At 41.7% G+C, this 23,924-nt stretch overlaps 1 protein-coding gene and 1 pseudogene across 4 annotated transcripts in view; one reads left to right on the forward strand and one right to left on the reverse strand.

Moving 5' to 3' along the window:
- The first annotated feature begins 584 nt into the window (after positions 1-584).
- The window catches only part of RPAP1 (RNA polymerase II associated protein 1), a 56,761-nt gene continuing 33,421 nt past the window's right edge, over positions 585-23,924 (forward strand). The window contains exons 1-9 of one of the 4 annotated variants that reach the window (XM_020793766.3): positions 607-726; positions 1,065-1,208; positions 1,942-2,062; positions 2,860-3,084; positions 5,491-5,636; positions 6,431-6,523; positions 10,426-10,546; positions 11,576-11,752; positions 18,067-18,306. In XM_020793766.3, coding sequence (XP_020649425.3) covers positions 2,895-3,084; positions 5,491-5,636; positions 6,431-6,523; positions 10,426-10,546; positions 11,576-11,752; positions 18,067-18,306 — 967 coding nt within the window. In that variant the 5' untranslated portion in view covers positions 607-726; positions 1,065-1,208; positions 1,942-2,062; positions 2,860-2,894. Of the gene's footprint in view, positions 727-1,064; positions 1,666-1,941; positions 2,063-2,859; positions 3,085-5,490; positions 5,637-6,430; positions 6,524-10,425; positions 10,547-11,575; positions 11,753-18,066; positions 18,307-23,924 lie in introns of all 4 variants that reach the window. The other 3 variants (XM_020793767.3, XM_078391392.1, XM_020793769.3) reach the window with 3 other exon arrangements.
- On the reverse strand, positions 13,496-13,650 carry LOC144586192 (U1 spliceosomal RNA; annotated as a pseudogene).

The raw sequence follows: 23,924 nt of genomic DNA on the forward strand, positions 1-23,924 counted from the left end.
GAATAAGCAGGTTCTCTTAAGAGATAGCACTCTTATTTATTTAAATTATTTGTAAGCGGCCTTTCTTCTCCATAGGGGACCCAAGTCTTGTGTATGCATGTGTAAAAAAGAAAAAAGAAAACCGAAGTATTACGATCCCTAGTGCAACAGCTGTATTTCAACGTGATCTTGGGTGGATTACAACACACCAGACATTTCTGAAAGCTCACACTGGAACAAACCTTTCCTTTTGTAATCCACAATTTATTCATTTGTTTGTTTGTTTATTCTATTTATACCCCGCCTATCTGGTCATTGCGACCACTCTAGGCGGCTTACAACATACAACACAAATATAAGAAAAAATTATAACTACAATGATGTGTTGTTTGTTTCTTGTTTTACACTGGGAATAAGCGACACTGAAGTCTGGTGGCGTCTGTGCCACACAAGGGGGGGGGGGAAACGAGAGAGCGCAAACCGAACACAACTGACACGCATCGGCTGCGTCTGCCGCTGCCGGACCGCGACGATGCCGACGCAGACGCAAACGGGCCCCTCCTTGCGGCTGCTGCGACTCCCCCATCCAAAATGGCGCCAAAGGCGGAGTCCCGCCCTTGACGCTGCTGCCCCCGAGAGTCCTCCCTTTCCTGGCTGCGGCGGAAGGACGAGCGTGTGCGTCAAGCACCTGGCGGTGGGGCGGGAGTTGACTGTTTTAAGAATGGCCCAAGAGCCCGCGGAGCACAGGTCAGTTGGCACCCGCAGAAGGAGCTGCTTCTGTTTTAACGCCCAGGGTGGGCGTCCTCCGTAGTGAGGGAGGGAAGAGGTTTAGGCATTAGTGGCAAGGCCATTTCTTTAGGGTACTGAAGCTTGACTTCAGCGGTAGAGTGAAATCATTAGGAAAAAAAGTGCCTCTGAGCATGTCTAGAGAGCATTCGCTTTGCACATAGAGACAGCGTCAGAATTCTTTCCCGCACCTCTAGGATTTCCGAGCATTCTTCTTAAGGGGGCGTGGACTCCGGACCCTTTTAAAAGTAACTATTGTATGTTGTTATTCTTATTCTTGCTACTTTTAATGCCGGCAGATTCGGAGTGGACGTCTTTTCAAATTCCGCATCCGCTCTTCGCGACGCAGTTTGTTCTGAGGACCGACAACTGCTGACTCGGAATTGCTTGAAAGGACTTTCTTTGTCCAGTCACCGAATTCTGTTCACTGCACCTTTGGAGTCGTAAGCTACTTCAAATACTTGAGAGGGCTTGTTTTGGACTAAAGCCCCCAGAATTCTGAGTGGGGAACTTCCGGCAGACTTTTGGGTGTTAAAAAATAAAAATGACAGCCTGATCCCAGGTTGTGACAGTTTCCCTCACCTTTGAAATTTTATATACCTTACCCAGAAATCCATACAAATGGGAAAATGCACGTGCATAATTTCCGAAGGCACACAGAAGCCTGTGAAATAGTATATCATCACTTAAACATTGATTTGACTAACCTACCCTTGTACGGTTTCAGCACTGCTAGGGGACTAGTTCAAACAGAATTCTCTGTTCCTTACAATGTTAGTTTAAAGGATCCTAGAGCTGCTTGTGAAGATGTGCATGATTTTGGTATGGCGCTGTGTTGTGGTGGTCTCATCCACGGAGTGATGTCACAGTAGTACAACTACCAGCTTTGAAGGCTAGAAGGTGGGTGGCGGCTATCCAACAATATCTGGAAGGCTGCACATTCTTCACCTATGGTTACAGTACTACAGTGTAGACAGTACACTGTTGTTTAATACGATTGTATGTACTTGGTACTTTTAAATAGAGCATTAATATGCACAGCTGAAGAAACGTACCTGTAATTTTTTATTGAGTATCTAATTTGTGGCCTTGTTGGCTTAGTCCATGCAGAATCTGATATAAACTGAGGAATATATGACCAATGCTGTTGCTCCCTGTTTTGGCTTTATTCACCAGGAAGGGACATTCGACAACAGTTGCATCCACCACCCTGGCCACAAAAGCCTATTACATAATTTGTTAGTTTTGGAGGTGCCACGAGACCCTTAATTCCTTTTGCTGCCATAAACTCACACAGGTAATGATTCTGGAAGGAGTTTAAGATTACCGACAGAGTTCACTGTGCTGTAGAATGATGAGGACAGAGAAAACTGATTCTAAGGCAGCCTGTTTGTATTCTAAACTGTTGCTGTTTGTGCTGTGGTGGTCCTTAGAAGTGTGTTTCTCCAACATATCAAACACTTGGTCTCTGAGACCCCACAGGGCTGCTATGCATATCAAAGGTGGCCCAGTGTTTTGAAATTTGCATACAGCTACTGCAGCTGCATCTAAAATTTCCACAAATAAACGGGCAAAAAGCGCTTATACAGTACTGTACTGTGAAGAACACAAGTAGAAAATGTGCTTTAGAACAGCAGTGCCTGCTGCAATCAAACTGAAGGCAAGTAGATGGTTGGACAGGGTGTTTTGCATGTCTCCTGAAATGGCCATCCCAAACACAGTAATCATTTCTCCTAGAAACATTAGAAGCATTCTTTTCCAGTGCCGTAGGAAAAGAATATCTCTATTGTTTATAAAGAAATTGTACAGTAGTTATTCCATGGAATTATAGAATAATTGAGTTGGAAGGGGCCTTTAGGCTATCAAGTCCACCCCCCCCCCGGCTCAATGAGTGCTGTTTTCATTGTCAACGTCTGTCAGAGCAGGAGACCTTGCCTAGGAGGAAACATCACCAGATGTTCCTCTGCTACCTGGGGACTTTGTATCAGGAGTCATATTTCTGAGGCCCTTAGGGCCCTCAAAAATGTGTGAAAACTGTGAACTGTGTTAATTCCTCAAAAGCTCACCTTCCCTTTCTTTCTCTAAATATATCAGGTAACCCCCAAAACCTGTGAGAGTACAGGACAAAGATGTTGTCAAGGCCCAAGCCAGGGGAGTCAGAAGCAGATTTGCTGAGGTTCCAAAATCAGTTCCTGGCAGCAAAATCTTCACCAGCAGTGAAAATTGTAAAGAAAGCAGATAAGAGGAGAGGGGATATTGGGAGTGGAGAAGATGAGAGACCGCCACTGCAGTGCGACAGGGATGTGGTGACATTGGATGGTAAGTCTGTTGGAAGGTGTTTTGGTTCATTTAGTAGGATTAAATGAGAGGGTTGCACATATCTGAATTAATGAGTATATATATATCTACTATATATTGTCTTGAGATTTCAGTTGTAGCTCTGCCCGGACTTGATGTGTCACAGGCAGACTAGCAGTTTCTGCACCCATTGAGGCTGTTTCAGTTGTATCAATGCTTCCCCAAATTATTTCATTCAGTTTGTGTGATGACAGTAGAATGCCACTGGGCTACCTCAAGTAGTTTTGGCTTTTACCATCTCAAGGTACCATCTCACTTTGAGAGAATTTGTGGAGCGGGGTCAGGATTCTGTGTGCTGTCCCTGCTCTGCCTCTAGAACATTTCATGAAAAGTGAGACCATAATTGTGATTCCTGATCCTATATACAGCTTGTAGATGAGAAATGTTTTTTTTAAAGACACTTCTTAAAATACTGCAGCCAATATTGTTTGTTGAGGTGTTGTTGGATTTGTAGTATGAAAAGCAAGTCTTCCCATCTCTGTACCTGTGCTGCACAAGTGGAGATCAAGGCAAGGCTGGGGTTATCTGAGGTCATTCCCCATCCTCCCACGATGTATTCTGTAACTTTAGTTTTTGAAGAGTAGAGTTGCTGGCAGGTGGAAATCTGGTGTCTCTTGTGCCCATGTCTGAATCTTGTTACATCTTTTAGGGAATCAGGTGGTCCTTTATTCTAGGTAATGTAAACTTTTCTACGAAGTTACTGTAATGTGGCTCTCAGTTATATATTATAATGTTGGCATGTTCCATCTGTGAATCTTGTAGCAATCACATACATATATATTTAGTTGGGAACTGCTCCACCATTGGAAGAAAGTCTTTTAAGTTCACTGGGTTTTTAATATTCTTACTGTTGACAGACTTAAAGGGGAAAAGAGAAAAAAGAGGGGAAAAGACAATATTGGGGCACCCTAAAGACAAACAGATTTGTTTCAGTGTAAGCATTTGTGGATCAAAATTCACATACTGTTTTGTCTGAAAAGTGGATTTTGATCCACAAAAGCTTACATTGAAACAAATCTGTTAGCCTTTGAAGTATCATACTTTTCCCCCTCCTTCTTTTGCTTTCTATAACATTTTGCTCTTTCCCCTTTTCCTCTCCCCCCCCCCTTAATTTTGTCAACATGCTGAGACAGACTAACACATTTACCTCATATTGTTCTATTGTGAGCCTAGGTCTTCAAATCATGTAGCTTCACAGTGGGCAGAAATTAGATCAGGATATACTTGCAAATCTCTCAGTGATTTGCGGTGTATTTCTGCAGAGTTTGGTCTCTCCGTAGTGTTTGTAGAGCCAATTGTATAACCCTGTCTTCAGTTTTCTACAAGTGGTATTTACTGTAGTAAATCTAAATGTACTCTTAACTGCTGGTGAGTAGAGATCGGGGTATTCATCCGCACAGGTGCACATAACGAGGGATGGGACTCGCCTGTCTGCCACCGCCGGCGGCTCCACGCTCCCTTCCAGTCGCTCTGGAGCTCGCGGTCGATTAGCTACTCCTGGCAGGAGGAGGAAAGACAAGCGTCCCTGACAGGCTGACGAGTAGCTAGTTGACGGCGAGCTCCGGAGCAACAGGAAGGGAGCACGGAGCCAGCAGCAGACGGGTGAGTGGACAGTCTGGCCCCAGGAGGCCAAACCCTTGTTATGTCCACCTGTGTGGGACAAATACTCCCATCTCTATTGGTGAGCATTTCTGATGCCCGTAGATCTGAGAAATAAAGAGCTGAAGCTGCCATCTTTGCAGATGACACAATCACTCCCACTTGCATTTAGTTCTGAATCTACAGTAGAATGATGTTTCTGTGGTTCTGCAAGAGCCAAGTGGCATTTTTAATTTGTGGTGCCTATCCATACCTGTTCTTCTTTCTGTGCAAAGTCTGGTCCAGCTCAGGACCCTCTGTGGAATGCTCTGGAACTCCTGACCATAGGAGGCTAGGCTCATTCCTTTGCTGCTCATAAGCAGACTTTTTTTTGTAAAGGGTGGTGGTGGTGAATCAGGCAGGCTTTTGCCATCTGTCCGTTCCTGAAAAAGGCATTTGTTACCAGTTGGCTGCTGTGTTATCTTTAATTATGTGTTTTTAATTGTTTTGCATGTTACTTATCAAAGGCAACACTCTACCTTGCAATGTATGTGTTTTTTGTATATCCTTGAATTGCCCATTAACTTTTGAAGCCCTCTGATACCTAATTGACACAGTTGCTGCATTTTTAGTAATTAAAATAGTAATTCCGAATGCACCTTTTATCAGAATTGTAGCAAGTACTCTAGTAAGAACAGCATAAAGTTCCATGTCTCTTTCTCCATGAAATGGAAGATGCCTGAGGTTTGGTAATACTGGATATGTTGTTTGTTTTCTTTGTTCTCCCAGGATTTCCTGATGTGCCCCCATCTTTAACACCAGCTCCTCCAAAGAAATCCAAATTCAAAAGGGCCCATGTCCATTTTGACGATGACCCAGGGCAGCTGTTAGATCAAGCTGATCAACACATCACAGCAGTCTTCAACAAAATCATTGTGTGTACTGTTTGTAGAAACGATTATCATAATGGTTAAACATTATGTGATGTTGATGGATGTGTACTATAGCTTGGGCTATAGGCAGAAAAGAAAGAGACCTAAATCCAACATGACACACCTTTCCTTGGGACATTGACTGGCAGTGGATGCTAGCTTTGGTGCAAATTTCTGGTGCTAGAGATCTTTGTAGTTGAGGCTGTGGCTTTTTCTGCATTCTGAGCATGAGTTTCACCATTGAGCTCTGCCCCTTCATCGGGGGCACATGCCTGAAATGTAGATGTGTTCTTAGTCACTTGGTTTACTCACCTTGTGCTAACTGTGTTTCATGGGCAAAATCTGACTGTGTCCATTTTGCAGTAGAACAGACACAGTCAGCAGTATAGACTCCACTGTATTCTCCTTGCACCTCCAACACCTTTCCTGTAGCATTGGGAACCCTCTGGAGAAGATTGAGAGGCTTTCGAAGGAGTCTGAAGGGACAAGAGTTCCTATTGCACAAGGGGCAATGCAGTATCTTCTGTACAGAGAATAGAATTGTCCTCATCCAATGAGTGTGAACTAGAATCTGCTCAGTTCTTATAGGCTGTCTCTTTTTAGTCTAGTTTAAAGTGAAGATTGAAAGAGTTGGGGAGCTTATATAAGCAGTTATTTTATGGCTTAGGAAAGGGTTTAATGCAAGCCATCCAGATCTAAGTCCAGGCTCTTTCTGTAGGATTGTATTACTTCATAACACTTTGGGGGGGGGGAACCAACCCAACCTCCAGTAGTATTGTCTCTTTTGTCTGCAACAGGAACATGACACAAGCACTGCTAGTGTGACCATGCCAGTGTTTACAGGAGATCCATTTCCCAGAGTTTTTCACAGGTCGGAAATAAAAACAGAGGTGAGAAAAGCAACTTTATTTTGACTTGTTACCTGCCCACTTACTTTTTAAAAAATGTATAAATTATTCTTTAACTTCTGTGCTTTATATTGGAGTTTAATGTCATCTGCTCCTGTTGACGTTCACTGCATTTTCATTCCATCTGTAAGCTGCTTTGAAGGTTATGGCTAATAAAAGTTTTAAGCAAAATGCCATGAGAAACAGTTGAGGCCTACAGTGCAGAACTGGAAGCTCATATGTGCGTAAGTGAGAAGCACATATGTTGAGTTTCCGTTGTGAGTGATGTGCTTTGCAAAATAGTGGGGCAATCCTTGACTTTGGTGGATCTCAAGATTGCTAGATTTCATTGGGATTGAAGCTCTGATGTTTCATAGAACATCTAGGATTTCAAGCCCGCTAAATACAGCTTTGAATGAAGCTGTGATGGCTTGATTTTCACTGCCTTATGCTGAGCCAGGTGGTCAGTTTGGTAACGCTGACTGGCAGACATACTGTAAAGTTTTAAGTTGGATTTTTTCCTAGTCGTGTCTGGATGTACTGAGAATTCAACTTGCAACTTTCCAAATGCAATGCATGTGCTGTATCACTGTATAATGTTCTTTTCTTGAGCAGGAGGTCATAGGAAGAAACAAATCCTCCTGGGAGAAAATAATACTGCAGTAACCATATGTCTAAATCTTCTTGCCTGTCTCTAGCATTGCAACAGAGGCAGAAGTAACTGTTCTATTCCTTATGGACTTCTTAGGGAATGGAAAATGCATTTCTGCAGTTGGTGGACGACAACTCCTATCATTCACTGTTTGTTGTCTTAAGAGTGACGGGAGGTGCATTTGGGAGGGCTACATGTTGTCGGAGAATGTACCAGGCCTGTCAGTTAGGTCTGTTTTGTCAAGGCACTGTGCTGAATTAGAAGGGATTCGGTCCTGTGAAGTTTGGATTTTTTTCCAAGTAATCATAGGGTACATCAAAAACATCTTTGTGGTCTTCAGACAAGGTTTAAAATCCATCTTTAATTTATTTTGATGATTTGTCATGGGCTGTAGGACAGAAATGAATTTTTGAAGAGATTCAGAGAAAGTCCATCACTTTACTGCTTCTGTCTGGTGTGGACTTATTCATAGAGGCAGATGAGGCAGTAGAATAATGTGGTGGGAAACAGACAGCCCTTCTTTGTGAGGATATCTAGTTTTAAATGTCTGCAACATAAATACAGTGGTGCCGCGCAAGACGAATGTAATTCGTTCCGCGAGTAACGCTATCTTGCGAAAAAATTGTCTTGCTAAAAGCGGCTTCCCACAGGAATGCATTGCAATGCATTCCTATGGGAACCTCGCAAGATGAATGAATTTTTTTCATCTTGCAAAACATCGGTCTCGGGGGGAAAAAACCATCTTGTGAAGCATGGCCATAGAAGAAGCCATCTTGCGAGGCACCATAGCAATCAAAACAACCATTCGTCTTGCGGTTTTTTCGTCCCGTGAGGTGTTCGTCTTGCGAGGCACCACTGTACCTCCCTGCAGACAGAAAATTGTTTCAGCAGGACAAAAGGTTTTGCTCTGTCCCCTGTGTTTCTAATATGAGAGAACTTTTAAAAGTTACTGCCCCACCTCCACCCCCACCAGAGCTGATATAGTATAGTCATGGATAGATGGAGTGTTGGAAAAGAGCCTAGGAGAATTGGGTTCAAATCTCCACTGAACCTGGCATATTCATTGATGGTTGTTGGTGGTAATGGTACAACCGCTCCTTAAATATCTCACATACCCTGAAACCCTGTTAGGGTCACTGCAAGTTGGACATAACTTGTCAGCACATAACATACTGTTTTTTGTTTGTTTGTTTGTTCGATTTATATCCCGCCCATCTGGTATATTCTACCACTCTAGGGGGCTTACAGAATATCAAAACAATTAAAAACTTAAAAACATTAGTGTACAACAATAACAAATAGTACAGGAATAAATTAAGTCTGAAGTGATAAAGTTCAGGGTTTTCTCACTTCATTGGTTGCATATATAAACTAGATATTCTAAGCCTATGATGCTGGAGGATTATGGGAGCTGCCGTCTTAACACAGTTGGCACAAAGTAGGGGAAGATTGCCGTAAGCTGCTTTAACACATTCCGATCCCAGTCCCTCAACACTCTCCACATGCCATTTTGAAATTTTATATAATAAATATGCATAATAAATGTAGGGAAATATCTGATGAACACGTTTCCAGCTTCCATAGTCATTTATGCAAGCTCAGCAGAGTTGGAATTAACTGCGTTTTCTCCTTAAGCACAAAAATTTGAACTTTTTATGTTTATGGCATAGCATAAATGTTATTTTTAGTTCAGCTGCGTTATGCTGTGTTTGCATTGTGTTTGCCTGTGCTGTGGACCTATTGCGTTTTTACCCAAGGGATTGCCTGTCAAAATTGGCAGGTAAATTCTGTTTAATAGGCACTCCTTTAAGCCTGATTTTTGAAGCCTAAGGAAACAATGGCTCAGAAAACAAAACTGAAAAAGAGAGAATGTTTGGGAGTTTGTTTAAAAAGAGCCTGAGTTTGGAGCATCCAAAGGACTTTTAAAATGATTTTAAAAAGACTTTTGGACACCTTGCAAGGTATCTGCTGAAAATGCAGGCATACAATAGTGGTATGCGTCACTTTAAATATTGATGGTGATGTATGTGCCTTGTTTCTTACTTAATAATCTGACTGGAGACTTGAGGACAGGATCCAGAGATGCTCTTCTATACACATAAACAAAGTCTTCCAGCTGAGCTAGATGTTCTGACCATTTCTTGAGGAAACCAAGTTCCCTGAGCAGAAACTCGTCTGCAGATAGAACATTTCCCCCCTTTTTCTTTTCTTTTTTCAATTGCTTGAATTCCTGGAATGGGGGTGATTTTGCCTCATGCTGTCTTTTCATGGCTTCCTTATCAGTAGTCAGACTGCGGCAGAGCCTGGGTATAAACGCCATGTGAATTTTAAAAAGCACTCGTTTAGCATCATTAATCTAATTTATTACTGTGAAATTCTTGCCCTCTTATGGTTCCGGAATCTTCAAGAATGGCCTTTCTGAAACAGTGATGTTTGTTTATCCTTGGAAGTGCAAAGCATTCAGATAAGCCGACTCTGGGATTAATCACAGAGAGCGAGTTGTGAGGTGCACTGGAGTGGAACAAACTTCCTAAAATTTAGCTATAACCCCATGCTTGTTCCTCCAACTTGTCTAGAAGTTTATACCGTTTTTCTTTCTATTTTAGCAAACAGCAGCAAAATAAATGAGCTCTATTGCAAAAAAAAAAAAAAAAAAAAAAGAACTCTATTGCATGTAAAATTATCTGAGGAACAATGTATTCGTGAAAGCTTTCACGGCCGGGATCTAATGGTTGTGGTGGGGTTTTCGGGCTCTTTGGCCGTGTTCTGAGGGTTGTTCTTCCTAATGTTTCGCCAGTCTCTGTGGCCGACATCTTCAGAGAACAGTGCTGAAAAACCCACAACAACCACTATCTGAGCAACTGCTTGGTTTCAGGCGTTGTTTAGACTTGGTCTTCATTGATCTCCAAAGGCTAATTTTAATTTATGGGAGATTCAGTTACGTTGTGTGGTTTCTGTGCTGAAATTCCAGTCTCTTGTTACAAAGCAATGGTCTAGCTCTGTTTGAATGAATATATTTTCACGGATCTACAAATATACGAACAGCTGATACCTTTAACCAGCCATTCAGAATGTAAAGCAAAACAGATATACAGTAATCTTTATAGTGGCGTAAAAGAGAGGTAGGGTCTGAAACACTTATTAAAGTGGCAGAAGGGAACCTTTTTGGAGGGAGGACTCAGGGCATAATTCCAATCTGGATCTACCCATAGAAATGTAGACCTGCTTACTTTGCTGTCTTCTTTTACTACAGGCAAAATTGGCACCTGGAGGGAAGAGTATCTTTGCCCAGAAAATAGCTGCTAAGAGAGCAGTCGAAGGGCCTCAGACCTCCGCTGCCGCTGTCAATAAAGCTGAACAGACAAGTCTTGAAGGTACAGTTCCAGAGGCATCCCTGCCTCCTCTTGGAGACATTGTTTCATAGAGATAAAGGTAACTGTAGAAATTTGTAGAAGTGTCTGTTGAGAGGTAAACATAGAGAAATAAATATCTCTCGAAAACTTGCTTCTTGGGACAGATGCTACAGTTCTGTGGATTTGTACTATATGTGAGGGGGTGCTGATGTTTTATATCCCTGGATTTCTGGCACAGGATTGTAAGTCAACCCAAGGGAGAGTAAGTAATATCCTGGGTTACTCTGATTAGAAATGGATTAAACTGCTTCATGCTTTTGGATCCACTGAGGAAGAGTACTGGAATCCATGCATTCTTATTTGTAATTCTTTGTCACTCAGCCTTGACTGCAGGAGTGGAGAGCTGTGACTCTCCAAATGTCTATGGATTCTAAAATCATAAGAGAGTCACAGTCAAAAGTTTTTTGCCCAACCGAATTCCTCTCAGGTGGAGCTTTAACGTGTCCGTTTTTAACTAATGTTTTAAAGTTAGTCAAAGTTGTGGCAGTTAGTCCTTAAGGTTCCACAACATTTTTGTCTTCTTTCCTTTTTATTTTCCTTTTTTTTTGCCTGATATATTAATGACAAAGTTAACTTGACTTGTATGAAGCCTCACAACAAGCAAGCAAACAAACCCCAAGCATCTTCTTTTCTGATCCAGAGATAAACATGGCTTCGTATCATTACTATTGGAGAAGTAGCAAATGCTTGCTATTTATTTGTTTACTGACTGAAAGAAGAAGGGAAAGTAGTGTTTACTTCTTTTAGAACAGCATCCTTTGATTTCTTGTTGTTCATAGATTCTATCTTCAGGAGCTAAAGCATAAGAAAAAGACATAATTCTGTCAGTTCTGTAGCACCTCTTTCCAAATGGTTCCTGAAAAGCTGGAATAAAGCTGAATATTGTTCCAAATATTGCTTCCTTAATGTCTGAAACAGATAGACAGCTTGTAATATGTTGTCCATTTTGATTTGTTTGTAAATTGTGCTCACAAAGTTCTTGGTTTCTAGATAAGTCTGTGGAGAATGTACACTGCCAGTGGTCTCATATTGTCACCGGGGAGGGTCTTGGAAGCCTCGTTGGTGAGCAAGAAGCCCAGAACATCCACAAGGAGAACATAGAGAGGTTGCAGTCTATGTTGAAAGAAGAAATCTTAGAGGAGCGGAAGCGACTCCTGGCTCAGCTAGGTACAAATTTTCCTAGCCTTCCTCATCATATGTTGATAGATTGTAAATAAATTTGTACACTTCATATTAATTTATGTACTTGAGTAGTTAAAAATCCCTCACTATTTTTAAGATTGGGGTGATTTCCAACCATTTTGAAAATATACTCCCACCCCCTCCCACATGCACATAAGATCAGAGGCCAGAAAATCAGTAGTAGAGGAAGAAACAAGAGACATAAATGATTACACTAGTACAAGTAGAGAAAAATTACTGAAGATGGTGAAAATGGAGATTTTGAAAACAGAAACAAAGGCTCAATATAAGAAACAACAATTTGAAAATAAATTAAGCAGTTGGAAAAATAAACCACTGCATGAGCAACACCTGAGAAATATAGATGGAAAGCATGATCATAATTCAACATAGGCATTGTTAGAACTGGGGACCCTTAAGAAAAAAAACAAAGGCTTGATTTTTGCTGCACAAGAATAACTGCTCTAAACTAATGTGATGAAAGCTAAGATCCAAGGGATTAGTGCTATCAGCAAGTGTTGACTCTGCCAAGAAAAAGATGAAACTGTTAATTTCCAAAAATTACAAAATTAGACATGACAGAATGGCAAAATTAGTTCACTGGTCATTATGCAAAAATATAATTTGCCAGCCTCCAAAGCCCATGGGAACATCAGGTAGAAAGTAGCAATGTCAAGATCCTGTGGGATTTCCGGATCAAAATTGATAGACACCTTGAACATAACACACCAGACACAATAGTGATAGAACAAAGAAATGTCTGGACCATTGACATCTCAATTCCAGGGGATGCCAGAGCTGAAAATAAAGAATTGGAAAAACTAACAAAGTACAGAGACCTGGCAATCAAAACATCTTGCTTGTGAATGAAACACACTTCAATGTTCCCTGTAGTCATTGGGGCTTAGGGAACAGTATCAAAAAATTTCACATAATATTATAAGCAGTTGCAGATTTCAGAAATAACATAATCAGAGCTACAAAAATAGTATTAGGAACAATGTATATACTGTGCCAGTATTTAACAAATACTTAGGTTTTTGGTTAAAACTTGTATCTATTATAATATACTACTCAGTGTTTGCTTAATTTTGATAGACTGTGCCTGGTGTTTCTGAATAATAATAATAATAATAATAATAATAATAATAATAATAATAATAATAAATAATTAATAATTAATAATAATTAATAATAATTAATAAATAATAATAATAATAAATAATTAATATTAATTAATAATAATAATAAATAATTAATAAAAATAATAATAGTAATAATTAATAATAATCATAATAATATAATAAACCTCAAAACCTTCTTCTCCAAAGCAGAGAGATTATTTAAGAACATGGAAAGGCACAGTGCTGTATAATTGGCAAATAACAAATGTATCATTTCCCCATATATTTACCGTATTTTTCGCTCCATAAGACGCACTTTTTCTCTCCAAAAAGGTGGGAGGGAAAGTACATGTGTCTTATGGAGTGAATGCAATAACCCAGGGTTCAGCCGCCACCACCCAAAAGCCTCCCACTGCCATGCCAGGAGGCCTCTGAACTGGCAGCAGAGACTGCTTGCTGTTCAGACCTCAGCATTCTGCACTGCTGGCTTTCCAAGATCTGCTCCCTGCAGCTCAACTGGGAAACCAGCAAGGCAAACAGGCCTATGGCAGCAAGCAATGCAAACAGCCAAGGACCAAAGGGGAAGGAGTGATACTATAAAAACCAAGGGAAACCAGAAACACAGTCCCCCATTTAAGCAGTTGATTTTCCCACATTTGGGGAAATCACAGGGGTCAGCTCATCTGAAGTGCAATAGATGAGCCTTACCCTGGGAAAACCACTCTTACAAGAATGGTATCTTCCCTGCCAGGTCTGAGTTTGAATGGCCCCTAAGCCTCCTGGCCCTTTGTGTGCCCTGCCCTCAAAAGGCATGGTGACCACCTGGCTGCACCTCCTGATCAGAACAGGGTTGCACAGCCCCAGTGCTGAAAGAGGCCAGGAGAGCTCCTCAGTGTTTTGGGGTGCCCCACAGGACCCCCATCAGGGGCTAGATGTTCCTTCCACAATCCTCCAGTGCACATATATTAGCATACCTAATATGTGGGGAAGGCGGGAAAAGCAGGGGAAATTGAAACTTTCAGTTAGTGAAGCGGCTGCTTGTCTGCTTCCTTGCTAGTCCAAGCAGTAAGAGAGCTGCTTGTTTTTCTTTAAAAGCTTCTTGTTTTGAGTTAAAACCTGTTTGGATTAAAAGGTGCTCCGTTTGAGTTGAAACCTGCTTGCCTGGGAAGAGGCTGATCAGCTGTTAGGTGGGGAAAGGGCAGGAAGGGAGAAGAGCACAAAATGGCTGCCGTCTGCAGGCTGCCTGCTGGCATTTAGCTGTTTGGGGCTCTTTTTTGGCTGTTCTGGGGTCTACCAAGGCACTGTGAAGAGCCAGGCTCAGTCTACAGTACCTGGTAAGTGAATTTCTTTTAGATTTTTTAAAGTTTCTGACCTTTTTCAATGTATTTCTATGGGAAATTTGGATTCAACTGGCAAACTTTTCAACTAGTTCTGGGCATCTAATAGAGAATGTATTTCCAAAGGGTGTTGCAGCAAGGAAACTAACTGTGCCTCGTGACTTCTAACTGGATTACAGTACCTGCTTCCTGATTTCAGTTACTATAGTTTGTATTCAGTTTTTTTGGCTGGTCAAGAACATTGTTCCTGGCTTTGTGTGTTGTGCCTTGCATGCTATAAAAGTTCAATTATGTCAGAAAATGGAGATTTGGTCTTATGCTGAGCATGTGCTACTGCTGGTGAATGGGATCAGGTTAAGCTTTGTGTTGCTGTTCTTTTGCATAACCTAAAGTAAATAAGGAAAACCAGCTGTTAAATAGTTTAATTCCACTATTTATCCTCCACACAACTAAAAGGGACCTCTCAGTGCAGTGCCCAATCAGACAAACCATTTCTAATTTAATATAGGATTGAGCTGTAGATGGGCAGAGTTGCACAACAATCTCATCTGTCATTTCTATACATGGGGAGGAGGTGGATGAAAGGAAATGTAAAATATAGGTAGCGTGGTATAGGTCTTATCACTGGCTGATAATGGTCTATATGTACTTGAATTAAATTTATGGTACATGAGTACACAAAGCTTTAAGTCTCTCCATTTGTTAATGACAGTGGTAATGGTTCTTAATGCCACTGTTGACTGCTGTTCACTTTATGTGGTTCAAATGTTATTCTGTTATAGTTGTATTAAATATTTTATTACACTATTTGGTTCAGAATATATTTTCCCTGTTTAACCCCTCTAAAAATTATGTGCGTCTTAAGATCCGGAGCGTCTTATGGAGCAAAAAATACAGTATATTCTTGTCACAAGATGTGTCAATCACAAACTTCATGGACTTTTCATGTGTTCATTACTAAATTAAGTTACAATTTAGAAATTGGAATTGGGATTTTCCAATTTAAGCTATAAATACATTTTGTGGTTTATGGTTCACTTCACAATTCCTAACATCTCCTACAGTTCCTCTTTTTGTTCCTACAGTAAAATATTGATTAACAACTTCTTGCTGTAAATCGATTCAAGTTCTGCAAGCTAGGTCACAACCTGAAATCTCTGTATTCTAATATTAAGACATTGCTATTAATTTATTGATTAGTATGATAAATTTAAATTCTGCTTAATGTGAATGACCCCAGATGCAGCAATATCTCCCACTGTGTGGACCACAGCAAACTATGGCAAGTCCTTAAAGAAATGGGAGGGCCTGACCACCTTATCTATCTCCTGAGAAATCTCTATGTGGGACACGAAGCAACAGTTGAAACTGGATATGGAACAACTGATTGGCTCAAAATTGGGAAAGGAGTACGACAAGGTTGTATATTGTCCACTGGCTTATTTAACTTATATGCAGAATACATCATGTGAAAGGCCAGACTGGAGAAATCCCAAACCGGAATTAAGATTGCTGAAAGAAATATCAACAACCTCAGATATGCAGATGATACCACTCTGATGGTAGAAAGTGAGGAGGAATTAAAGAACCTCTTAATGAGGGTGAAAGAGGGGAGCGCAAAAAATGGTCTGAAGCTCAACATAAAAAAACCCCTAAGATCATGGCCGCTGGTTCCATCACCTCCTGGCAAATAGAAGGGGAAGATATGGAGGCAGTGACAGATTTTATTTTCTTGGGCTCCATGATCACTGCAAATGGTGACAGCAGCCATGAAATTAAGACGCCTGTTTCTTTGGAGGAAAGCAATGACAAACCTAGACAGCATCTTGAAAAGCAGAAACATCACCTTGCCAACAAAGGTCCGCATAGTCAAAAAGAGAGGTTACTTACAGGTAACCATGGTTCTTCAAGTGGTCATCTGTGAATTCACACAAAAGGGTTAACCCAGCACCAGCATTGGTCCTCTCGGAACATTCTCGGGTTTCAAGAGAAAAGTAACAAAGTTTAGAGCTGCCTATACCGGGAGCTGCCTATACTGGGAGGAAAGCGATGATAAACCTCGACAGCATCTTAAAAAGCAGAGACACCACCTTGCCGAGAAAGGACTGCATAGTCAAAGCTATGGTTTTTCCTGTAGTGATGTACAGAAGTGAGAGCTGGATCATAAAGAAAGCTGACTGCCGAAGAATTGATGCTTTTGAATTGTGGTGCTGGAGGAGGCTCTTGAGAGTCCCTGGACTGCAAAGAGAACAAACCTATCAATTCTGAAGGAAATCAACCCTGAGTGCTCACTGGAAGAACAGATCCTGAAGCTGAGGCTCCAATACTTTGGCTATCTCATGAGAAGAGAGGACTCCCTGGAAAAGACCCTGATGTTAGGAAAGTGTGAAGGCAGGAGGAGAAGGGGACGACAGAGGATGAGATGGTTGGACAGTGTCATCAAAGCTACCAACATGAATTTGACCCAACTCCGGGAGGCAGTGGAAGACAGGAGGTCCTGGCGTGCTCTGGTCCATGGGGTCACGAAGAGTCGGACACGACTAAACGACTAAACAACAACAACATAGATTCCATGCTCAGAGGCCATATGCAGTTAACAAATCGTGTTTATTGATCTGGAACAAATATGGTACAACCAGCAGTAACCAACATTAACAAAAGTCAACAGTGACCTACAGTTTCCTTCACTCGGGGGGCTGCTTGGTAGGTACTATAGCGTGGTTATCAAGGATGGAAAAGATGCAGAGGCATGCCAGATAGGGGGTTCCGACAGCGGGGATTACTGGTAGATAGGGTCATGTGGCCTTTACGGGTCATTTCACCATCCATACTTAAAGTGGAGTATAGTTGGTTTGGTGCCAAACCAGGTCTGGTAGCTGAAGAGGGGCTTTTGGTTTTCCTTCTCCCTCTCTCATGTGCTCATTTGCACCTTTTTCTCCTTCCCCTTTCTCCACCGAAGGAGAGCTTCTGAGGGGGTTTGGCATGCCTGATAGGTTTGGCACCGTCCAGCAGGACACATAGTTTCACCAGCTCCCTGGTCCACAAGTCCTCTCGCTCTACCAACTCACAGGAATTATTTCTGGCCACCCTCACAGTTCTCCCCCCCCCCCCCCGCTTCCACTTGATAGGCTTCCTAGTCTGTTTCCTCCTTCACATCCTTCCATGTGTTCTTTTCCCCTGCTTAGTCTATTCCCCATTTTTATCCTTCCCCCTTTCCCCCTCCTCTAGGGGGCACTCCTCCTATTCTGAAACCTTATCTTTCCCCTTATGTCCCTCCAAGCCAGAAATGGCCTTTATCTGTAGGGAACTGGCCACGGGGAAGTCCTTCCTGGGAGTCAAGAGACACCATTGCCCGCCTGCAGGGATGGGGATGTCCTCGTTGTTGTCCTCTCACTCCCATTGGCTAGGGCTAGGAAAGAATCTTGCCTGAAACCATGGAGAGTTGCTGCCAGTCAGTGTTAGCAGTGCAAGGCTTAGATGGACAAGTGGTCTGATTCAGTATAAGGTGGCTTCCTCACAACCTAATATAAGCATCTGTCTTCATAACAGATGGATGAATAGGAAAGTTAGTTTCACAGACTTACAGCCTGTGGGTCTATCAGAATTAGCTGTTCACTTTATTATTTTTAATAAAGCACTTCTGAAATATGAATATGATTGCATGGCTTTAACTTGCAACCAGAATGACAGATCTCTGTCCGAAGTCTAAGTGGCTAGGCTTTTTCTAAAAATATGGTTATAAATACTTTTGACAGAAAGAATCAAAACATAAACCATGGCCATAGGATCGAGGAGGACTGTTAATCCTGTCTGTATTTTGTCATGTTGTTGTTGTCAGATCCCAGTTTACTTGCCTTCCTAAAGTCTCGACATGGTGTTAATGCAAAAAAGGAAGGTGAAGAACAAATGGAACATGACAGGCCAAGAAAGCTTATGCAACCAGAAACAGGTCCTCTGCCCCAGCAAGAGGGAGAAGACATGCCAAAAGCTGCTTTCTTACAGGAGTCAGACACAGAAGGGGAGCCAGGCATGGAAGACTCTTCAAGGACTGATGCTTGTCAAAGGATGGATGTCACAGGTAACAACATGTGTGCTGTTAATGAAGTAGATGTAGTACTTGAGAAAATTACTCCCAATATCCCCCATCTAGCAAGGGCAAGGGGATTCTGAGAAATGTGTTTCAAGAAAAGCAAAGTTCCCAAGTTCCGGAAAATCTGTCAGCTGAGAAAGTCAGGTTCAGTTTTGTTCATACTCAGTATTGCAGGACAATACCAGTAATCATGCCCACCAGCATAAATCTAGTGGCATAAATCTCAGCAGTGAACTGCTGCTAGTTGAGAAGTCAACACCTGTATTTGCCTTTGCATGATAGTTGTGACATGGCATGTGGTAAGAAAAAACAAGCTTTAGACTTCTTAACTTGTTCAGTACCGATGTTTCTGCTGTTTGGCTTATTCTGGCATAAGTAGGTAATAAGATTCTGGCTGTTGTTCACTGCCTGTTTTTAGAAGTCAGGAATTCTCAAACCAAATCTGTATCCTAAGTGGCACAATTGTGGTATTTTTGATCTGAGCACCAAGCCGTATTAAAGAATGGGAAATGAGCCATTTTACATGGTCTGGTGTTTAAGAAATGGAGGCAATAATTGTTTTCAGTTTAACATCAGGTCTTCATAAGTATTTTTTTTATTGCATGCAGTTCTTTGTCGTTGCATGACTCTCTGACAGGGTGGAAGAGAGGAAACAGGGTGATAGTTGGAAATGCAACTGCTGATGGCGAAATTTTGAATGGCACCTTCAGTTCTTGGCAGGTTATTTGTCCTTCGGGAGCAATCAATGTGTTTGGGTTTTTCCTGCTGATTCACTTATAATATTACCCAGACGGCCAAATGGCAACGTTACCTGTTCCCTGAAAATATATGCACATTTAGGAAAAGTTCTTCCCCCTCTGCAATTGTCCTTTTGGGTTTATTTTCTCCTTCTGCTATGAGAGACAATAGCACTGAGTACATCTTGAAATCCTTTCATTAATTTCTGCCATCAAGAGTATTCTCTGGGCAGTTTAGAAATATTACGAATCAGTAGAAAAGAAACACACCCTGATAGTAGCATGAAATAATGTGTTTTAAAAGCAATGTTGATATAACCAGCATAAAACTCAGCATAAAAGCATAGGAAGGGCAGAAGAAGAGTACTGGCATCCACCAACAGTAGTGGCTGGTGGCTTAGATTCCTTGGCTGAAGCCGCAGATAGGAAATGTAATTGTGGCTGGACCTACAGGAACTTCTGGGATAATTGGGTCCCCATTATGATTTCCATAGGTGTGCAGGATTTGCTAGGGGTGAGTGAGAGATTGTTTTGACGGATGGCCATGGGCTTGGTTGGAAAAACAGAAGTGCTCCTCTCAGCTAGAACATGCTGTGAACATAAGACATTTGGGTGGGGGAGGCATTTCTGGAGCTGCTTAAAACTAGCTGACATGGTGAAGCCTGTGGGATTTATGAATCTTGTGTTCTTAAGATTATATTTTCCTCAGCATGGCTTAGCAAGGCTTAAAAGGCAAACAGCTGGAGATTTGCATTGATTGGCAAGATCTAGTGACTTCTGCTTTCCATTTCTTTGAGACTATTTAAGGGGACCTTAGAAAGCTATATGTGAGTTGTAGATGTTATAATGGCTGAGATACTCCAAAATTTCTTCAGAGCCAAGTTTGAAAGAATGATCCACATGCTTCTATTAGATTTTGCATTCTGCTGCTGTTGTGGATAAGATTGCAGCACGACCTTGTGGGGTCAATATTCTCTATGTTCTTTCTATAATATCAGGGCACTTTCTGTTTCCTGTACTTAAGGATCAGGTAAATCCTGATTGAGTTACTTTCAGACAACTGTTCTTGCTGAAGGACAAGAAGATGAAATCATTGTCTCTCTTCTCCCCAAACGATAAGGATACAGAAAAAATAAATGTGTACATACACTTACTGCAAGTTGCTATGGTGACATGTGGGAAAAGAAGTATTCCCTTTATGTTGTTTATATAGCACCAAATGCTATATAAGGTGCTTTGAGGGATAAAAGAAGTGATTTACAAAAACCAGCAGCAGACCATATCTCTGCCTCAAGGAGCTGACATTTAAATATTGGCTGTGAGTGAGAGGAAGGAAAGAGAGAAATAGAAAGCAACAAATACACTTTAATGGATTGAAGTATTCATTTCAGCTGAGTCAAGTTAGAGGTGAAGAATCCATGACTCTTCCTGATGTTGTTAGAGGGCAACTTCCATCCTCCCTGAGCACTGGCCCTGGGATAAATCTGAAGAGCCAAACCCTGATGGATGGAGTCAAGGCAAACATTCCTTGTCCTTTATTGTGGGCTGATAAAAAGCAACAGACAGTTTTTGGGTCCTGTTCTTCTTCTGATTGCCTTAGATTTATAACCTGAAAGCACACCTTTTCTTTCTCTTTAAGCTGATGAACAAATTGTGACCACTAAATAACCATATAAAATGGCCTCCAGGACCAAAACATGTTCCTAATTTTCATGGGACTGCAAAAAAGGGGGGGGGAGGGTGGCATACCCTTGGGAAACCAAGAGTAGCTGGCCAGTTTGGTACCTGTATCTCAGTGGATGACAGATTGTGCAGGTCTCCTCTTTAGCTCTGGTTTCCTGCTCACAATCCTTTCTTATTCGTGTTCCTTTCTTTTATCCTGCTGCTTGTCTTTTCTCATGTCCCTCATCCACTCTTGCTCTGTCTTGTTCTGTTTCTCTTTCCCTCTCTGATCTTTTGTTCTGACATATTCTGTGGGTTTCACTGCCGTGTGGGGGCTGCTTAATGAGATCTCTGAATAGCTTTTGGTTTTGAGCAGTGTGTGGTTTGTTGAGATAAGGGTACTGTTCAGTGTTTTCTGGTCGAGAGAACGGTTTTAATGTGTAGGAGAGTAGAAGGAAGGGAAGCACGTCCAGAAGAGCATGTCTCATCCCCCATAATTTCTTTTTTTCCTCAACACAACCTGCAAATTGCATTCATATTGCGCTTAATTTGTAGCCATCTGGTGCTAAAAACGCTTTATTTAAAGGGAAGTGTTGGTGTCTCCTATGTGAGGAGGGTGAAAACTGCCTTTGGGCCAAACAGTCTTTTAAATTTGGCAGAGCAGCAGAGAGTAAGTAGACTAAGGGAAAGTGCAATATTAATTTTGCATTAGCACTTAGCATTGGAAAGCCGCCACTGTCAATTCCAAGGAGCCAATTCATTGTGAATAAACTAATGGTAGCCATGTTCTGAAAGGAAATATGTCTCTCCACTCTTGCAACAGAAAAGTGATTCATTTAAATCTAGTCACTTGTTCCGAACAAGATGGAAGCTTTTCTCTTCTAATTCTCGAGGTTCTTTATCCATTCTCCCAAATGGAACCAGCCTATGAGTTCTGTGTTCAGCAGTTGGTGCTCTGTGCCTTCCATGGTCTTTTGGGGTTGGAAGGAAAGCACAGACGGTCGCTTTGAAGAGAGACTATAACACAGGGACTGAGCCTTTGCTTTGCTTTCAGAAGGTCCTACATCCAGTCTTTAGCATCTCTTGCTAATAAATAAAGGATTGTTGTTTGATAATTTAGTCATTCATTTGTGTCCTGCTTTTCTCCCAAACTGAACTCAAAGCAGAACATAACTGAAAAGCATTGCCCTTAATTCAGTACATCCCATGGACTCAAATATCATGCCAGTGTATGTGCAGGAGTGTGCGGAAAACCCGAGTCGTATTCTTTGGATCATGTTTGTTCAATGTTAGAAAAAGTTGAAGGTAGTAGAAAAAGAGCACGACCTATTATGAGATGGATTCAATGAAGGAAGCCATGGCCCTTAGTCTGTAAGACATGAGCAGGGTGATTAAGTATACGTGACCTTTGGGAGATCACAAGGTCCCCAAAAGTCAGAAGTGAATTGGTGGCACATGACACGTACATAGTGCTTGCTTTCTGCACACCTTGCTCTTGGTGTCTTTCATGCCACCACAAAGAAGAAGAATAAACGATTACTGTGTGTATGTCCAGGAAGTCAAGTACTTCAGTACACATGGGTGAGCGAGCTTGATGTACTGTGCTTGCAAAACAGCACGTAAGGGGGAGCCAAGTTGCAGGAAATGGCACTATACGCTGACAATGTAACGCATGTCTCAAAAACAAAACATGCACTTGGAAAGATTCAGCGCATATTCACCATCCGGGCTGTCAGCTTGTGTTTCTGTAAAGGAGGTTCTCAGCAACTGAACAATCTGTTGATAACACTAGAATATGTATCAATCTTTCCCCCCCCTGTTGACAAGATTGCAATACTTCTGTCTGAGGGTGTGTATTACTAATCCAATTGACAATATGGTTTAATCAGTCTTCTCTATGTAGTGATTATTGGAGAGGGGAAAACAGATACTCTGACAATTAGAAATACCAGAAGAATGCAATTTACTACTAACTTCCACCTTTTCCTTTTTACACCCACTGCCCTGATATATTCAGCCTCCATTCCAGCATTTGAAAAATAACCTTTAATTTCTCATGTAAACTTGAAAGAGCTCTTGGTGTGCTGGTGGACAGTTCAATGAAAGTGTCAACCCAGTGTGTGGCAGCAGTGAAGGCCAATTCCATGCTAGGGGTCATTTAAAAGGGGATTTAAAATAAAATTACCAACGTTATAATGGCATTATACAAAACGCTGGTAAGGTCACACCTGGAGTATTGCTTACAATTGTGGTCACCGCACCTCAAAAAAGACACAGTGGAACTGGAAAAGGAGCAGAAGAGAGCAACTAAAATGACTGGGCTGAGACACCTCCCTTATGAGGAAAGTCTACAGAATTTGGGGCTCTTTAGAGAAAAGGTGCCTGAAGGTGGAAACGATTGTGACGTATAAAATTATGCAGGGGATGTATAAAGTGGATAGAGGGAAGCTCTTTTCACTCTCATGCAATACCGGAACCAGGGGAGATCCACTCCAGTTGAGTGTTGGGAGAGTGAGAACAGACACAAGAAAAGATTTCTTTACCCAGCATGCTGTCTGTCTCTGGAACTCCTTGCCACAGGATATGGTGATGGCATCTGGCCTAGATGCCTTTGAAAGGGAATTAGACAGATTTCTGGAGGAAAAGTCCATTGCAGGTTACAAGTCATGATGGGGATGTATAATCTCCAGGCTTAAAAGGAAGGTACCTCAAAATGCCAGTTGCAGAGGAGTAGCATCAGGAGACAGGTATCTAGTTGTCTCATGTGCTCCCAGAGGCATCTGGTGGGGCCACGGTGAGATACAGGAAGCTGGATGAGATGGGCCGTTGGCCTGATCCAGCGGGGCTCTTCTTATGTCCTTACGAAAAAGTAGAAAGAAGTAGCACTGAACTGAATGTACAGGTCAGGTTGAAGTTTGGTACTTTTAATAGTGTTTGTGCGCATATCAGTTTTGACATCTTAACATTTAATCGAGCTCTTCTCTGCAAAACCAGTAGATGAAAGGCAGCTTGAATTGCCAAAGAAACAATCAGAAGAGCCACTGACTCCTGGCAAATGTACGGGACACACATTTCTGGATCATTATCAGGACCTCACTGCAAGCATTTAAAAAATAATAATTGCAGTAACAATACTGAGATACTGTGATGCTATGCCCATTTGCATGAGAGTAAGCCATGGGGTCACGAAGAGTCGGACACGACTAG

This window comes from Pogona vitticeps, chromosome 1 (genome assembly GCF_051106095.1).
Source record: "Pogona vitticeps strain Pit_001003342236 chromosome 1, PviZW2.1, whole genome shotgun sequence".
Classification (NCBI taxonomy): Eukaryota; Metazoa; Chordata; class Lepidosauria; order Squamata; family Agamidae; genus Pogona; species Pogona vitticeps.